Source organism: Erinaceus europaeus, chromosome 8, assembly GCF_950295315.1.
Source record: "Erinaceus europaeus chromosome 8, mEriEur2.1, whole genome shotgun sequence".
Taxonomy (NCBI): Eukaryota; Metazoa; Chordata; class Mammalia; order Eulipotyphla; family Erinaceidae; genus Erinaceus; species Erinaceus europaeus.
This window is the reverse complement of record NC_080169.1, coordinates 73,953,453-73,971,691: the sequence shown is the minus strand read 5'-3', so window position 1 is coordinate 73,971,691 and position 18,239 is coordinate 73,953,453. Positions and strand designations below refer to the sequence as shown.

At 41.5% G+C, this 18,239-nt stretch overlaps 1 protein-coding gene across 3 annotated transcripts in view; it reads left to right on the top strand.

Annotated features, from left to right (window-relative positions):
• The window catches only part of ATXN7L1 (ataxin 7 like 1), a 350,136-nt gene that overhangs the window by 107,017 nt on the left and 224,880 nt on the right, over positions 1–18,239 (top strand). For all 3 annotated transcript variants that reach the window (XM_060196381.1, XM_060196382.1, XM_007526971.3), the window contains one exon: positions 2,381–2,485. In XM_060196381.1, coding sequence (XP_060052364.1) covers positions 2,381–2,485 — 105 coding nt within the window. The remainder of the gene's footprint in view (positions 1–2,380; positions 2,486–18,239) is intronic.

The following is an 18,239-nucleotide window of genomic DNA, read 5'->3' as shown; positions in this document are numbered from 1 at the left end:
TAGGTATATTCTGAGGGGCCCATGACTTTACTAATTTTTGCCTGACCCTGACAACTAACATAAAGGTGGGCCAACGGTACTGTCTGAGAAGATGGTGTGCGAGTTCAGAATAGGACTAAAAAGCTGTATCAGAGAAGAGAGAAGCTCCCAAATATAGGGAAAGTATATAAATATTGTTAACTGTAAACCCCATCGGTTTGATCTAGGACCCATATTCAGACCAGGAGCCTGTGCAGCCTCCACATCACTGCAGGTCTGGGCTTGCATTCTGTAGTCATAGCTAGGAACATTCTAGGTTATACTCATTGCAGGACCCATCTTCCTTTGCATAACTATTATGCTATCTACCACAGCCAGGACCCATCTTCCTTAAGTGGCAGTGTATGTTGATCCAACCTCCACTCAGAGAATGGGGCAATCCCTACCAATGCTGACCCACACTGAGGTCAAATTCCTGTAAAGGCCCACAGGCAGGCCCACAATGCTGTCCTGTTGGAGATGACCAGTGACAGTGGAGAGAGGGATTTGTTAGAGGTCTAGACCCATCATGTCTAGGGCCCTGGATGACAGGGTGGCCTGGTAGTGACTAAAGAGTCATCATTATCTCTTGCCCTTATCCAGCTTTTGTAGTCCTTACCTTATCTGACCAGGTTAGCCTTGGAGTGATTGGGAGAATTGAAATATGAAGTAGGTGAGGAGGGTATCTAGGTCTAAGTAGAAACTATTTGATCAAGTACTTTATGGTACCTAATTTTTTTTTTAAGTGTCGTTTTAGGTCTTTCTACTTGCTCACTGCACTTTTTGAGTCAATGCAAACTATTGTGTACTTTTACATTAAGGAATATATTTTCCCTTAACATGTGCACATGTGTTCTGTCTCATGGGTCCTGGCCTTAAATGCTTTTAATGGTTCTTAGAATGGCATCCAAAATCCCCCCCCCCCCCCCGGTCTACAAAAATTATTCTCTTCCATGTTCTGCTGTTCCAGCCAAAAGGTTCCTCTGACACACAGAGTTCCTTCCTTAACAGATCTGGTATTTTCCTCTCCCTCTCCTGACTTTTTGTTGGTCCCCGGCTGTGAAGTCTCTCTAACGCCTCAAGTCTGATCAATGTGCTTCATGTTAATGGGACCCTGTGCATTTCCTTGGCACACACTACAGCTTGTGTCAAATGATGCAAGTGATTGTGCACTTATTCAATATTTCTCTGCTGCACTAACCTCCAAGAAGGGGGTGGGAGTTATGCATTGTTCTAACTATCTAAGACTCCTAGCACAATGCCTGACACTTAGGCACTGGGTAAAAAACTTCCCAAGTGAAGAGTGGAGAATAATGTTAATAAAAAATAAATAAAAATTAAAACTTACATGTCAACAAGAGTATAATACCATACCATTCCCACCTTCAGACTTCTGAATCCCCAATCCCTTCATTGCAAGCCACAGCAGCGCTCTTTGTAGACATGAGTTAACTGTTAATCTCTACACCTATCTGTCTACATTTGTACATAATTGCCCCCTTTTTCTTCCCGGTCCCATCCTTTCTTCCCCTCCAAACCACACATAACCCTATTACTACATCCAAATATACCTCCCTTTTTCCTCCTCCTCCTTCTTCCTTTCTTTCTCTCTCTCTCTCTCCCCCTCTCTCTCTTTCTCTCTCTCTCTGGGTCTGGTGTGGCTAGAGTTCAGAGTCTTCTTAATCTCTTCCTCCTGTCACTTCTCCCCTATTGAGAGTATTTATCAAAAATTTTTTGGGGTGCAGAAGGTAGGAAGTCTGGCTTCAGTAACTGATTTTCCACTGGACATTGGTGTTGACAGGTTGATCCATACACCTAGCCTGTTTCTATCTTTCCCTAGTATAGTAGAGCTCTGGAGAGGTGAGGTTCCAGGACATATTGGTGAGGTCGTCTGCCCAGTAAAATCAAAATGGAAGATACTATATTCTCTGCCTGCGCCTCCTCAACCTTCTTGTACAACCAAGAGATCTTTGCTCAGTTAAGAATGGGTTTGGGGAAACTCCTTTCATCCTAAGGTTAAAATGGCCTTATTAATTCCCATTAATGTGTGGGTCCTCTCTCATGCTAAGACAGCTCCCCATGACTGTGACTCAGGGTATCCTCCAGTGCCACTGACTAAACCAGCCGTGGTAGCAGCCTGCTTCCCATGGTGAAGTAAGAAGGGGTGCTCTGAAGCAGCTGCCTCTCTGAGGGTTTGGGAGGTATGTTGCTACACACACAGCATTCCCTTTAGTAAGGATATTATATCTCTGCCTGCCTTGCTTGAAACACTGTCCTTATAGAAATTCTAGGGGGAAGTTATATGCCTTCTGAGATTTAATTGCTTTTTTTTTAAGGAAAACTTGTTTTCATTTCCCCACAGATATGCACTTATTTGGCCACTATCCAGCACATGATGACTTCTATCTCGTAGTGTGCAGTGCCTGTAATCAGGTCATCAAGCCACAGGTTTTCCAATCGCACTGCGGTAAGTGGACTCCTGCACCAGCCACCGTGCTCACAGATGCTGCTCTCGGCCCAGACAAGGGGCTGGCTCTGCTCTGTCCCAGCCCAAGGCTGTAGGTCAGTTCTTCCTGGGACTCTGCCTCCTGCTCACAGGGTGATTATAATAGGAGCTGTAGACCTACTGCAAAGATGCTCAGTCCTGTCAGAACAGCTGAGAGAAAGTTTTTCTAGATGGAACTAGACTGAAACCATCATCTAAGCTTTCAGTGACAGTTTGAAGAATCTCCTTTACAGCCTGGCTTTTTGTCTCCCTGAAAGAGAAAGCCAGGGATTGATGCAAAGAAGGAAAGGACTGGACCCCTTTGAAGGGCATGATAGGGTCACCCAAAGAAAAATCCTTGTTGTTATAGTTTCTTCTTTCCAAGAGTCCACCATATTTGAAAGACAAGTGCATCTGGGCACTCACATACCCTCTGGAGCTTTCCATCCCCAGAGCTGTAAATTCCCTTAAACTGGTCCACAACAAACTTTGGCCCCTCCTCCAGTGCAGGTGCCATGGACATGAAACAGATAAAGTCTACCTGGCGGCTTCCCTCAGGAATAAATAAACAACTATTAGACCTTAGCCAGCAGTTATTTAACCTCTCTGGGTGGAAGTTTCCTTATCTTTAAATGGGGCATTGAACCAGATGGTTTCTAAAGCTGTAACATGTTGAGTTCCAGAACAGTATTTCCCAACCTTTTTTTTTTATTATAAGCCATTCTTCCTTTCGATGCACATTAAATCTCAGTGCCATCCTTTACTACTAAATTTCAAAGCATGTTATATATTTTCCCAAAGAAAAAAATCAAATCAATTATAACATTGAATATGTTCTTGAAAATTAGAAGCTTCCCCTTTCTTACATTCAGAATTTCTAGCTTCCCGCCACTCCTTAAGTTACCACTACTCCATAATAAATGGGTATAAAATTAAGGGAAATGAACTCATCAAAATTCTTCAGTAAATGGATTTGGGACCTTAGAATAATATGTATATACATAGATGTGTACACATACGTTTTACATATATTGTACATTCTCTGTGAATATGTACATATATGAACATGGTATACTAGGGATATAAGTATATATGTATATATATATATGTATATATATATATAGTCATTTGTGTCTCTGGACATACTGTAGATATTTATCATATATAGAAAGAGGATCCTGGTGCTTGGAACATTTTCTAAGACTTTTCTAGGCTGCATAGGCAGAAAGAAAATCCTAGACAGTGCTGTCCAAAGAGCTCTGTTTAGAGTACAAGTGTCCTGCCTTTCCCAGTGACCTTGGGCTGCTTGTACAATGTTTCAGAACTCTGGTCTCCTTTCTACCACAAGGAAGTGACTTCTATGGACAATTCTTGACCTTACACTTTCATTTCTGGCAGAACGAGTATGAATGGAGCAAGTTGTATGCTGGGAATAAGCTGAGCTTCATGTTCACTGATCTATAGCAAATGACCCCTCCCCTCCAGGAAGAGAGAAAAGGTCAGACCTCTCCAAAGGGAAACTGTTAGAGGCCCAGAGGAGGTGCTACCAGCTGAGGTGACAGGTAGAGGAATAATTACAGAACAGAAATCATAAGGCCTCACACAGCTGGTAGATCAGTGAATGATCCTGGAATCTCGATGGTCGATTGCTTCTGTTTGTCTCATAAAAACAAAAAAGCCTAATGTGATTGCCATACATGCATTTACTCACAGGCAGGCGCTGCTATTCTGGGCACTGGAATCAGACAGAGGAAAATCCCATAAGCCATCAGAACCTTCTCTGGGAATTGAATTCACTGACTGAGTCTCTAATGGGAGGAACCTGAAAGGGACCTAGGCCCCCCACTATGCTCTGTAGAATTCTGCTCATGACAAGGGCCTGGCCAGCCAGCAAATGAAGCTTTTAGGCTTGACATGTGTCTTCCTCAGCCTTGTTTTTTCAGTGCAAGAGCCAAGTCAGGTTTGAGGAAAGAGTCTCAGATTTTGTGGCCATCTGCTCTCAACAGCAGCAGGGAATCAGTCTGTGAGTTTGGGGTCACTGACCTCATTACTCCATTGATAAGCAGTGATGGAGACAAACTGAGACCCTAGAGCTTCTCATGTCTTGGGGAAATCCTTATGCTGTGTAGCCAATGTTTACCAAGGCCAAAAGAGTTCAAGACAGAGCTCAACTGTAGCGATTCTCTATGGAGGGGTAAGGATTTCCCATTTTCTCTAAGAATCCTACCTCCTATACTTTTGTGACCTCTCTTTCTTTGTTTTTGTTTGTTTGTTTGCTTGCCTTGTTTTGTGTTTTTGTTTGCTGATTTTTTTTTTTTTTGCTCTTTTACCTCCTGTGACTAGCCTTGTGCTTAACAAGTTGGTAAGCTTGCCATTGTGCTAAGTGCCAGGCACTGGGTGTGTGTTTTCCATGGCTCTGAGTTATATAATCCACATTGCAGTTACCATTTTGTTACCTGTTCTGAATGCAGGGAAGGCGAGGAATCCCAAGAAAGTGGGATAGGGCCAGCATAATTGCTCACTTGTATAGGGTGCTGCTTTTCCATGTAGTCAACCCAGATTCCAGCCTGGCCCCCACTGCATTGAAGGAAGCTTTGCTGCTGTGAGCTCTCTCTCTCTCTCTCTTTCTCAAAAAATAAAAAAAGGGAATGATAATAATTATGTTCCTTTGCCAAAGTTTCCTAACTCAGCAGCTATAGAGCCTGAAGCTGGATGCAGGCAGTGTCACCCAGAGGACTGTACATAAGGTTTTCTTCACTGGCCCTTTACCACCTGCCTGCGTGTCCCCCACGTCTGTCTTCTCTACCTGACACAGACTTCCACCTCTGACTTAGCTGCTTGTCAAGTGGAGCACATGCATGTAGACACAGCCTTACATAGTTTTGTTAATGCCATTGCCTTTGTTCACCTCATCCTTAACTATACAGTCATGCACCATATAGTGACGTTTGGCCAGTGCAGGACCACATATATGGCAGTGATCTCTGTATGCAGCTCAGCTGTGCCATGGACTTATACTGACACGTTTCTTAGAATGCACACTAAGGGACTCATGATGATCTATGAAGTGTTTTGTAGTAAAGAAAATACAGACTTTGGTGGCACACCGAAAATTCATGTAGTCTGCTCATTAGTGTGTGACTTTGGGCAGATCACCTTCCTCTACACCTTGTCTATAAACTGAGTGCTCTGCCTGACTTATAGGGTTGTTCATACAAATACACCCAGATGAAAGATTTATCTCTTCCCTTTTTTAACTCATGGTCTCTTTTCTCATTGTCCCAAGCTGAGTATGATCAATTCCTCTTAATGTCCATGGAGCCCCGCCTCCCCAGATCCTAGAGAAAAGAAACAGGCTGGGAGTATGGACCAACCTACCAACACCCATCTTCAGCAGGGAAGCAAATACAGAAGCCAGACCTTCCACCTTCTGCACCCTAAAGTTCCTGGGTCCATACTCCCAGAAGAATGAAGAATAGGAAAGCTATCAGGGGAGGGGAGGGGATACAGAGTTCTGTGGGTGAGAACTGTGTGCAAATATGCCCCTCTTACCCTATAGTCTGTCAATTTTTCCATTTTATAAATAAAAATATATCCATAGAACTCTGTTCTCCTGGGCCACTTCCCACCTTCTTTATATAATTAAGTTTTCTGTAAAGTGTCTCAGCATAGCTACCAGCTTCTGGTATTATCTTAGGACCAGAGAACTCTGTTGTAATTCCCAGAAGCTAGAAGTAAATTCATCACCACCAGTGTTGGCCCCAGAATGCAGGGTCCAGCACCTCTGAGGCCAAGTGATAGCTTGAACTCTGCCCAGTCCTGAGCCACTGGACTTTACTAAACAACAATAAACTAGAATGTGTGCTCTCTGGGAAGCTTGCTTGTTCACAGCACCTATGACTTGGCCCATGAATTTTTTTTTCCAGTGTAAAATTCTACTTTATTTAGCTGTGATATGAAGCTCCTTTTTTTTTTAATTTTGATTGCCACCACTCCCAGTGGCTTTTCTTCTCTGCAGATGGGGACCAGAGGCTTAAACCTGGATCCCTGCTCATAGTAATGTATGTACTCTACCAGGTATGTCACTGCTGCCATCACCCCTCCCCCCCCCCTTGCCAAATCCATCTCTGGTAACCATGTAAGAACTAAGGCATACATTTGGATGCACTTTAGCTCAAAATTACTACATTTATTTCTTTTCTCAAAAAAGTTTCTCCCCAAGCACACGTGGCTTAAGCGCAAGGACCAGCGTAAGGATCCTGGTTTGAGCCCCCTCACAGGCAGTGAAGCAGGTCTGCAGGTATCTTTCTCTCTCCCTCCTCTGTCTTCCTCTCCTCTCTCCATTTCCCTCTGTCCTATCCAACAACAACAACATCAATAACAACAGCTACAGCAATAATAAAAAGACAACAAGGGCAACAAAAGGGAAAATAAATAAATAAAATTAAAAAAAAATTTTTTTTTAAGTTTCTCCCCATGTAGAAAACTGAGAAATGTTACACAAGTACAAACTACTGTATTTACTGGTGACTATAAAACATTAATTCCCCAATAATGAAATAAAAAGTTTCTCCCCCCGCCCCCCCAAAAAAAGTTTGTGTAAATTAGTTCAAACTAAGTGGGGTTTAGGTACTCTATTGAAGTAAGAAAGTACTATATATATATATATACACACACACACACACACACACACACACATATATATACACACACACACAACAATCGGCTAGGGGAAAAAAATCTACCTCAAACAGCTGCAATTTGTTCTTTGTATGGCTTCAACAAAATCCCAAGATGCTACTTTATCAGCAATCTCTTCTTCACATAGACCACTTGATGAAGCTGAGTACTTCCTCTTGTTCTGTGCTCTGTTCATATTACATTGCTGCCAAACTCTATCCAGCACATGATTTGCTAACTTTTGGGGTATTTTCCCACCCTGATGGCTAGTACTGTCAGAACTGAAGCCATCAGATACTGAAGAAAATTTGATCCACTTCTGGGCAAACTTAGGATCAATTGTTTGAACTTCTTCAGGAGATGTAGGTGGTGTGAGAGTAACTGAAGACATAGCAGGATCCCTTGCAGAAGCAGGCACTTGGTGGACACCGAAACAAGAAGCTGAACAGTGAGAAGCTCCCACAGAACTAGGAGTAGGAATGTCTGACTGAGGAACTAGAACAAAGCATGCTGGATAGATCATTCGAACACCAACAACAAGAACTTCTACTGCAGCCAAGGAATCATCTTCCCAATCCATATCTTCCTGTTTTTCTTCAAACACCTCTTTCAAGCAAGATGAAATAGGGTAGAATTGTTTCCATTCACCTATCAAATTTTTTGTAGCTGAATCAGACATCTTGAATGCTTGTCCTGTGAATGTGCCATTTAGTCCAAATGGGCTTAAGATAACTTGAAATGGGCTATTAGACTACTGAGCAAGGGTGATATGTTCTTCACTAAGAAGGTATACAGGTTGATGTTGGTTAATTTCCACACTAGTACAAACATTGCTGTCTCCATGCAAGAAAAAGATGAAAGAGCAGGACAAGTGTTCACTTTTATTTATAGGTTTTTCATCTTTTTCATATGGCTTTACAAACCATTTGCCAATACGTACAAAGTTCCGATACATTAAACACCATTCCAACAAATTGTGAACTGCTTTGAAAAGCAGGGTGTGGCATTCCCATACTCCATCTTCCTTTTCTGATAAATCATGATGAATAAGGTCAGCAAAATTAGGGTCTTCACCCCACCAAAATATCCACAATTCTCTTGTTCCAGGTCTTTGATCTCTCCGCCAAACACCAAATACATCCGCCTTAAGGCAGTGGCTGAAACTGCTCAAAATGGGGTCTTCCTCTGTCACTGGAAATAGAATAGGGGCAGAAGTTGGGCCTTGCCATACATATCTTTTCCATTTAATTCCCATCAAGTCAGCCAGGCAGAAGAGGTTACAGTGACAATCTTCCAGGCTGGCCCCGTTCGGCACCGAGGAACTCATTGTCCCTCACAGCAGCCACTGCTGGCTTGGCCCATGAATTTTAAGAGAGAGACAAACACAGCAGTATTCAGTCTTCTGTGCAGGATGCTTAATTCAAAGTGAAAATGTGTGTGTGTGTGTGTGTGTGTGTGTGTGTGTGTGTGTGTCCCCAGGACAGTTGGTTCTGGGGACTTTGGAGATTTGTACTAATGTGAACAATTGAAAGCCACAATAAAGAAACAAACACAAACAAACAAAAAGATATGAATTGTGGGGGCTTGGGTAGTAGCACAGTGGGTTAAGCGCACATGGCACAAAGCGCAAGGACCGGCCTAAAAATCCGTGTTTGAGCCCCCAGCTCCCCGCCTGCAGGGGGTCACTTCACAAGCAGTGAAACAGGTCTGCGGGTGTCTTTCTCTTCCTCTCTCTGTCTTCCCCTCCTCTCTCCATTTCTCTCTGCCCTATCCAACGACAATAATGTCAATGACAACAATAATAATAACCACAACAGCGATAAAAAAACAACCAAGGCAACAAAAGGGGGAAAAAATAGCCTCCAGGAGCAGTGGATTCATAATGCAGGCACCAAGCCCCAGCAATAACCCAGGAAGCAAAAAATAAAATAAAATAAAATAAAATAAAGTAAGATATAAATTGTGGAATCAGACAAACCCCAGCTAACATTTTTGTTGACTCCCAACTAACATTTTCTCACTGTGTGACCTGCGGCTAATTGCATGAACCTTCTGAGTCTCCTCCCTATCTGAAGTGAGAGCTATGGTTCCTGCTTAGAGTTACTGTGAGGAATAGAGACAAAGTGTACAGGAAGTAAAGAGAGACTGGCTACTATTGTTAATAAAGTGTAGTGAGTTTTTATTAAGTGGAAGATTTCTTGTGAAAAATGGAAAAGCCAGTCAGGTCAAATGCTTCCTGCCTTTGGTTATTGCCCCAGCCCCAGAGACATGCACATGAGTTCAGTCTGTGGACCTTGCCTTGTGATTTATCATCTGCACCCATACTCTGGGAGGGGAGAAACTGTCTGCCTGGAGATGATTATCCTGCCAAGATTCCCAAGCATGTGGCTTTATAAATAAAGCTTATTCACTGGGGCAAGCAGTGGCCCACCCAGTACAGCTCACACATTTCATGCATTACCATGTGCAAAGACCTGGCTTTAAGCCCCCAGTCCCCACCTGCAAATAGGATCTTCATCAGTAGTGAAGCAGGGCTGCTGATGTGTCTTCCACTCTATTTCCCTCTCTCTCCATCTCTATTTATCTCTGTCTCTAGCATTAAAAAAGAGAAGGGCTTAAGAAGGCAATAGTTATTGCTGTAATCAAATTATTTGGCAATTGGGTTAACTTTGAAAATCCCTTTGTTAGGGTTTGCTGTATCATATACAACATCACCATAATTTATGTCCTTTGACATTATTTGTGTATAGCTGTGCCACCAGTTGCTTCTGTTCTCCCTGGTCTAAGCTTTTTTTAAAAATTTTATTATTTATTTATTTATTCCCCTTTGTTGCCCTTGTTGTTTTATTATTGTAGTTATTATTATTGTTGTTATTAATGTTGTCGTTGGATAGAACAGAGAAAAATGGAGAGAGGAGGGGAAGACAGAGAGGGGACTGCTTGTGAAGCAACTCCCCTGCAAGTGGGGAGCTGGGGGCTCGAATTGGAATCCTTACGCCAGTGTTTGCACTTTGTGCCACATGTACTTAGCCTGCTGTGCTACCACCTGATTCCCTGGTCTAAGTTTTTAAGAGAGTCAGCATTTCAAAGACTAAGCCTGTGCATCAAAAAGTTTGAGACATTTAATTTTTTCCCTCTCATATTAATTAAATAGTGATTTATATGACTACAAGTTAATAAGAATGTACATAAACACCATTCCCACCACCAAAAGACTGTGTCCAGTCCCATCCTCCCCCCTCCCACACCCACCTCCAGTGAAGCCCAGCATCCACTCTCACCCTCAACCAGAGATTTTTACTTTGGTTCCCTGCTCCAAACTCAGTCAAATCCTGCTTTGAGTTTCCCTTTCTGTTCTTCTTTTTCAACTTCTGTTTATGAGTGGGACCATTTCATACACGTCTTTGTCTTTCTGACTTAGCTCACTTAACATAATTCCTTCTAGCTCCATCCAAGATGGGTCAGAGAACGTGGGTTTATTGTTCTTAATAGCTGCATAGTATTCCACTGTGTATATATACTACAGCTTTCTCAGCCACTCATCTGTTGTTGGGCACCTGGGTTGCTTCCAGGTTTTAGCTATTACGAATTGTGCTGCTATGAACATAGGTGTACACATATCTTTTTGGTTGGGTGTTAGGGAGTCCTTGGGGTATATCCCTAGGAGAGGAATTACTGGATCATATGGAAGGTCCATGTCTAGCCTTGTGAGAGTTCTCCAGACTGCTCTTCACAGAAATTAGACCAATTTACATTCCCACCAGCAGTGCAGAAGGGTTCCTCTGTCCCCACAGCCTCTCCAGCATTTGTTGCTGCTGTCCTTTTTGATGTATGCCATTCTCACAGGAGTGAGGTGGTATCTCAGTGTTGTCTTTATTTGCATTTCTCTGACAAACTATATGTAATTTGAATGAATAAAATGACCCAAAATAAGTAAAATCATACATGTGCAAGGTCCCTGTGCCAAAACAAAAAAGTAGATTCATAAGCTGCTTGGGAGACCCCCTACTTGACTAGGAATTAAAGGCCGTCTAGCTGTTGTTCTGTGACACCCTCTCCATCTGGGAAAATGTTCATTAGGCGCTTTGTAAACCCAAGAGATACAGTCTTTTGAGTAATTAGTTTGTTTTGAAAGTTCCTTGAGTGAGATGATGAGGTAAGTTCAAATTAACCTTAGTAAAGGAGAAATAGCAATGAAAAGCTTCACCCTGAGATCCTAACCCAGTACAGCAGGCATTCCTTTTCCTCCTAGCTGCTCAGCCTGTGTGGGGTTTAAGGTCCTGGCATGGTGAGAAAGCCTCCTGGTTGGGAATTGCCTCTTGGCTTCAGTCCTCTTAGATCCAAGCTCTAACTATCCCATTTAATTGCTGTGTAACCTTGGATAGATTACTTAGTTTCCTTGGAAAATAGGGATGGTAATTTCTCTCCTAAGGTGATTGTGACCATTAAAGTATCTCACATATGGAAAGTGGTAGAATGAAATGTGTTTGGGGGAAAAGAAGGGGGTGTAGTGATCATTAACTAAGTAGTAAGCTACAGAGATTGTGTCCAAAAGATTTTCATTTGTGATTACTGTGGAATGAAAAGGTAATATTTGTGACTCTTCTTCTTGTATTAGTGTTGTGGTGGTTCTAGGTCTTAGCCCAGAGAAAGGACTCTTGCCATTTCTTCCAAGAAGGATCTGTTGCATGAACATACATGTGTATTCACATATTCATGCTCACATGTATATTAGCCCTACATATATATATATATATATATATATATATATATATATATATATATATATAGGCATGTAGGTATCATCTCAAAGCAAAGAAATAGATATAACAGAAAATATTTTTGAGGGACCAAGTGATAGCACACCCAGTAGAGCATACACATTACAATTCATAAGGACATGAACTCAACCACCCCGACCCAGCCCCACCTGTAAGGCAGAAGCTTCAAGAGCAATGAATCAGTGCTGCAGGTGTCTCTTTTTCTCGCTCCCTCACTGTTTCTCCATTCTCTCACAGATTCTGTCTTTATCAAAAATGGAAAAAATATATATATTCCTTGAAAAAATATTTTTGTTACTTTTTGTGGTTGTCTATTTGAAATTAATTGGGAATATTATAAATCAGGTGGAAAATGAGAGGTAGATCCAAGCTGTGGTCTTGTGGTTAGGTTGAACACATGAAGCTATATGCTTTGCCTAGATGAAAGGAGGAGGATCTTTTCTGAACTGTCCTCCTTTTATTAATTATTGTTTAATTTATTTATTTTTAATGGCTAGAGACAAAGAGAAATTTAGAGGGAATGAGGATATAGACAGGGAGAGAGACACCTGCAGTGCTGCTTTACTGCTTGTGAAGTGCCTACCCATAGGTAGGGACGGAGAGGGAGGTGAACCCAGGTCCTTAAACATGGTAAAATGTGTTCTTAACCAGGTGCACCGCCACTTGGCCCCTCTGAATTTTCCTCCTAATATTGACAGAATGAGCCACCGGAAGGTAAGGTTACTGGCTAATAGCACTCTCCAAATTGAGAAGGGGTTGTTCTATGGGGGGTGCCAACCTGGGGGAGTGCCAACCTGGTTGCTACAGGCTGAGGAAGCAGTTTCCCTGGCCTCTCTCCATTAGCTGCAGCAGCAGCCCCAGCTCCACTTGTGACAACCAAAACTGTCTCAAAACATTGCCAAGAACCCTGCTGGGACACAACCATCCCTCATTGAGAACCACTGCCATCAAATGTAACACCCACATTCTTCCATCGTTTAGTCTTCAATCCCATATTTAGAATTTTTCTCTCTTCATATAAGTGTGTGTGTGTTAGAATTGCAGAAAGTTTACTGTGTCACCTTCCACAGACCTCATTTGTCATCCAGATAATTCCTCCATTCCAGTCACATAAAAAGCTCAAAACAAGCTATCTTTTTTTTTCCTTTTTATTTGATAGGACAGAATGAAATTGAGAAGTGAGGACCAACTAGAAAGACACCTGAGGGCGGGGGTAGATGGCATAATGGTTATGCAAAGAGACTCTCATGCCTGAAGCTCCAGAGTCCCAGATTCAATCCCCTGCACCACCCATAAATCAGAGCTATGCAGTGCTCTGGTGTTTCTCTCTGTGTCTTTCTCTCCCTGCATCTCTCTCAAAAATAAATAAATGAAATACTTTAAAAAAAAAGAAAGAAAGAAAGAAAGAAAGAAAGAAAGAAAGAAAGAAAGAAAGAAAGAAAGACACCTGCACCACTGTTTCACAGCTTGTGAAGCTTTCCCTTGCACCTGTGGACCAGAGGCTTGAAGCCAAGTCCTTGAGCATGGTAACCTATGCATTTTACAGGGTGTGCTACTATCTGGCTCCAAATCAGGGTATATCACATACATAGACACAGATCCCTCAGAACTTTTCAGCTATATTTGTTGCTCACCCTCCAAGCAGAGAATCATACAGCTTTGTGCTCCATCTATTAGAGATAATCCTACTAAAAAAAAAAAAAATGTATTAAAGCCAAAGAACCTAGATGTCATTTAGTAGACAAGAGAGGATTAATTTTTCCCACTTTCTCAGAGAGAGCTTTCTATTCCCTATTCTGATTATATTTTTGAATGTCCTTCAAGTATCTGTTTTGCATGTTGATAGTGTAGCAGTAGAATTTAATGAACTGTGAATGAAAGCAGAGAAGCCAAGCCACCAAATGAATGAGTGATGGCCACTCACTCCTGGAGTAAGGCCTGGCCCATCCTACCTGGCACTTCCATTCCTTCACGGCTGCCCTGATGCTGGCGTTGCTTGGGTACCCAGAGCAGCTCAGCTGAGCAGTGCTACACATGGGAGCTCATTAACATGGTCTCGAGTTTTCCTGCAATTGTCCTTTTTATTGTGTTCATTTCCAAATGACCTCTCCAGTGGAGGAGGAAACAAGCCATTTGTGCTTCTGAGCCCTAGAGAATGTCAGTCCCTCACACACAGAGTGCCCCCTGGCCTCTCTAAGCACCATCACCAGCTAATTATCCTACCAGGACTTCCTTACAGAGAGGGCTTTGGGGGCATTTGCCAATTAAGGTGGACTTGTCTGTTGACATTAACTTTTGTTATTGTTTGTTAAAGATGTCATTTAAGAGGCTAGATTTCTTACACTAGAAAAGTATTAATCATTAAAAGATAGGTTTTGTCGATCATATGCTTTATCAAATCTGACAGTATTAATTAGGAAGACTTGGCAAGAATCTGAGGATCTGTGCAAACTTTACTTTACTAGGAGGATTTTGGGCTGGGTGGTGGCATACACACTTGAGTGTATATATTACAAGCCCCCAGCCCCTACTCACAGGAGGGAAGCTTTGAGAATGATGAAGCAATGCTGTAAATGTCTTTCTCCCTCTCTATCTCCCCTTTCCATCTCAGTTTTTCTCTGTCTCTATTCAACAAATAAAATATTTTAAAGGACTGTATTTTCACTTTTAATTTACTCAGTTTACCCTCAGTTCAGACTTAGCTTCCAGATTAAGGTATCATTTGGGCTCCTTATGATCAGAAATTATGCCTTGTGTTGTTTCTTACTTCATCCTTACATCATTCCTGATAAAAGGTGGATGACATAAGAATTCCTATGGAAATTCCTATAGTAGATCCCAAGAAGATATCTAATGAAAAAAAAGTCAAGTTGGCTGGTTATGGTTATACTTTAAGTCCAGCTAAATCAGACTATTCTCACTCCACTTCAATTCTTTGTCCTTTGAACTTTTGATCTCCTGCTCAAATGAGACTTAACACAGGGTCTAGAACACACCAAACTGACTTGTCTCAAACTCTGGCTTTTCTTTTTTATTCCTTCCTTTCTTCCTCCATATATTATTATTATTGTTGTTGTTATTGTTATTGTTATTGTTATTATATTAGTGACTTAATATTGACCATTCTTCTTTCTTCCTTTCCTCTCTCTCTTTCTCTCTCTCTCTCTCTTAATAAGACAAAGAAAAATTGAGAGAGGAGAGGGAGACTTAGAGGAGAGAGAGAGAGAGAGAGAGAGAGACTTGTACCCTGCTTCACCATTTGCAAAGCTTCCCCCATGTATGTGGGGACAAACCTATGTCCTTGCACATTGTGCCATGTGTGCTCAATTGGGTATGTCACCCACTTGGCCCCCAATAATATAAACCTAAACCAATTTTTTCTGGCATAAGTTCTTTTTTATATGATTTTTTATTTGTTGTTAATAGTGTGTTACAAGATTGTAAGATTACAGTGTATAGTTCCACAACACACCCACCACCAAAGTTCTGTATCCCCACCCTTCCAAAGATAACCACCATATTTCTCACAAATTGTAAGTTTGCTTACTTCTATTTTGTTTTATTTTTTTTGGGGGGGAAGGTTTATGTAAGTCATATTTTAGATGGATGGAACCAGAGATGATGATGCTCAGTGAAATAAGTAAAGAGATAAAAGGCAACTACCAGATAGTTTCACTCATGTATGAAATCTGCAGGTCTTCTTCTTTCTTTCTTGACATGCTGGGGCCTGGCTCACCAGCAAACAGTTCCATGAATGGAGAGAGGAATTATGCTGTGGTCTCTTCCTTTCTCTGTATCTCTCTCCCTCTCTGTCTCTTTCTATCTAAAAAAAAAAAAAAAGTCCAGAGCAGTGGAGTCATGCAAACATTAAAACATAAATAAATAAATAAATAAATAAATAAATAAATAATAGGTGCTGGGAAACAGCTAAACTTCATTTCCTATCTCATCTTTTTAACCCACACCACTGATCTTGCCTGTGTATTGGAAGAGGTGAAGAAATTGAGCATTATTTTTGGGAAGGAAGAAGAGAAAAAATAAATAATAGTGAAAATGTTTAGACTTTGTCCACAGCATTTGAAATAGACCTTTAAACATAAGCATAATCTCCAATTCTATCCCCTTTATCCTAAAGGACACAATATCATCTTTTTTTTATTACTGCATTTATTGCTGCGTATGGTTTCACTCATATGCAGAATATAAACAATTGAGAATATGAGTATGAAAAAAAAAGTCAACCTATTTCCAAGTGGTTACCTATGGGGGTAGATGAAGACACAGACCTTTGGTGAAAATAAATAAGTAAAATAAGGAGTGGTGAAAATAAATACATAAACCTTTAAGTACTAGAAAAAGGATAAAGAAGGCAGCTTGCAGAAGAGATGGCGTAGGTACCACCATGGTTTGCCTATAGTTTGTTTCCTTCAAAAGAGCAATAGAGCCATATAGGTCTACAAACAGTAGACAGCTTCCTTTGTATTCAACAAAATTCTCTTTCTTGCATGTTTATGAGAACCAAACATAAATATTATAAATAAATTGCAGAGATGATGGTTTGGCCTAAACTTAGAGCCAGATCTTCATCACCTTAGGATTATTGAATTCACTTTAATTAAAAGCCTTCTACTTATGATCTCATAAAGACTACTTCTTGAAAACTAAATCTCTTGGATACCTTCTTCATAATCACATAATTTTGATTCATTCATTGACTGGAAGACTATTGAATATCTAGTAAATGCTGGGTATTGTTCTTAAGCCAAAGATAAAGTGATGAACAAGACAGGTAAAGCCATGACTTCATGAAGCCTCTGTAGGTTCAGCTAGCTCAGGGATTCAGCACAGGACTTACATGCATGAAACCAGAGTTTGATTCCTGGCATCACATATGCCAGAGCTAGGCAGTACTCTCCTCTCTCCTCATTCTCTCTCTCTCTCTCTCTCTTTCACACACACACACACACACACACACACACACACACACACACAACAGATGGGGTGTGCTTAAGTGTTCAGGGAATAGAATGTAATATGCAGAGAAGATCCATGGACCAGAGTCCAGAGATTGGGTTTTATTCTGGGTGTGTTGAGAAAACACTAGAGTGTGCTGAGCTATGGTTTATATTTTTAGACAATAACTATCTCCTAGAGGGTAGAGACCTTTTAGAGATTAATGTATGAGGGTGGACAGAAAAGGATAAATTTATTGTTGGTTTTTGGGTTTTGGAAAATATACTTTGATAAATGGTTGAATTGGAAAAAGAAGGAGTCAGTGGAGGGAGGGAGGGACACAGCATAATGGTTATTCTCAGGACTTTCATACCTGAGGCTCTGAAGTCCCAGGTTCAATCCCCAGCTCCACCATAAACCAGAGCTCTGTGTCTATCTCTCCTTAAAATGAAACAAAATATTTTTTAAAGAATTAAAAAGAAGAGAAAGAAAGAAAGGGAGAAAGAAAGAAAGAAAGAAAGAAAGAAGAAAGAAAGAATTAAGTGGGAGGATTCAATATTTAGGGTTTTATAGTAGGGCATTGGCCAGTGACCTGATGGGGAAAATAGAAGCGGGAGACAGTTTGGAAGCCAAAAGAAAGTGTTTTGTAGTGACAGCCTGCCGGGATAGCCTGAGGGTGCTTCTTCCCGAGCTAGTGCTCTCTGGGTTGGAGAGAACTCAACTGGAGCTGATCTAGGCTGCTGCGTGGGAGAGGGATCAGGAACTCGTGCTGCACTAGCTTCGCAGGAGATACACTCTGGAACTCTCGGAGCCAGATAGCAATTTCCAAGTGTCTTTAATTAGAAGAGCAGCTGTTTTTATACTCTCCAAGTAGGGTGGAAACAGGATGTGACATAGAGAGGGTGGAGCACAAAGTGACTGGTGGAAGATCAGGGTGTGACAAGGAGAAGATCAGGGTGTGACAAGGAGAGGGGGTGGAGCAGGTGAGAATTCTACCACTAAACCACCAGTGCCCTGGAGGGAGTGTGGTGCTTTATGTAAATGTAAAAGTGATTTATGTAAATAGACCAAAGCTTTGAATGGGATCAAATCAATCCCTATATAGCTATATGGTTAAGCAGAAGGCAGGGGGAGCTGGCATACTACCCAACATCTCCCCCTTTCTTTTTAACTATTTGCCATAGTATCAGGAGTGCGGGGCACTTTGTGAGGCAGGGAGACTGATAAGAGGCACACTTCTTGGGGTTCTACTGTCCCTCCTTGCTCAACCTCTCCGTAGAGTGAGAGACTAACAGGATTGACACACCCCTCAGGCTCAAGCC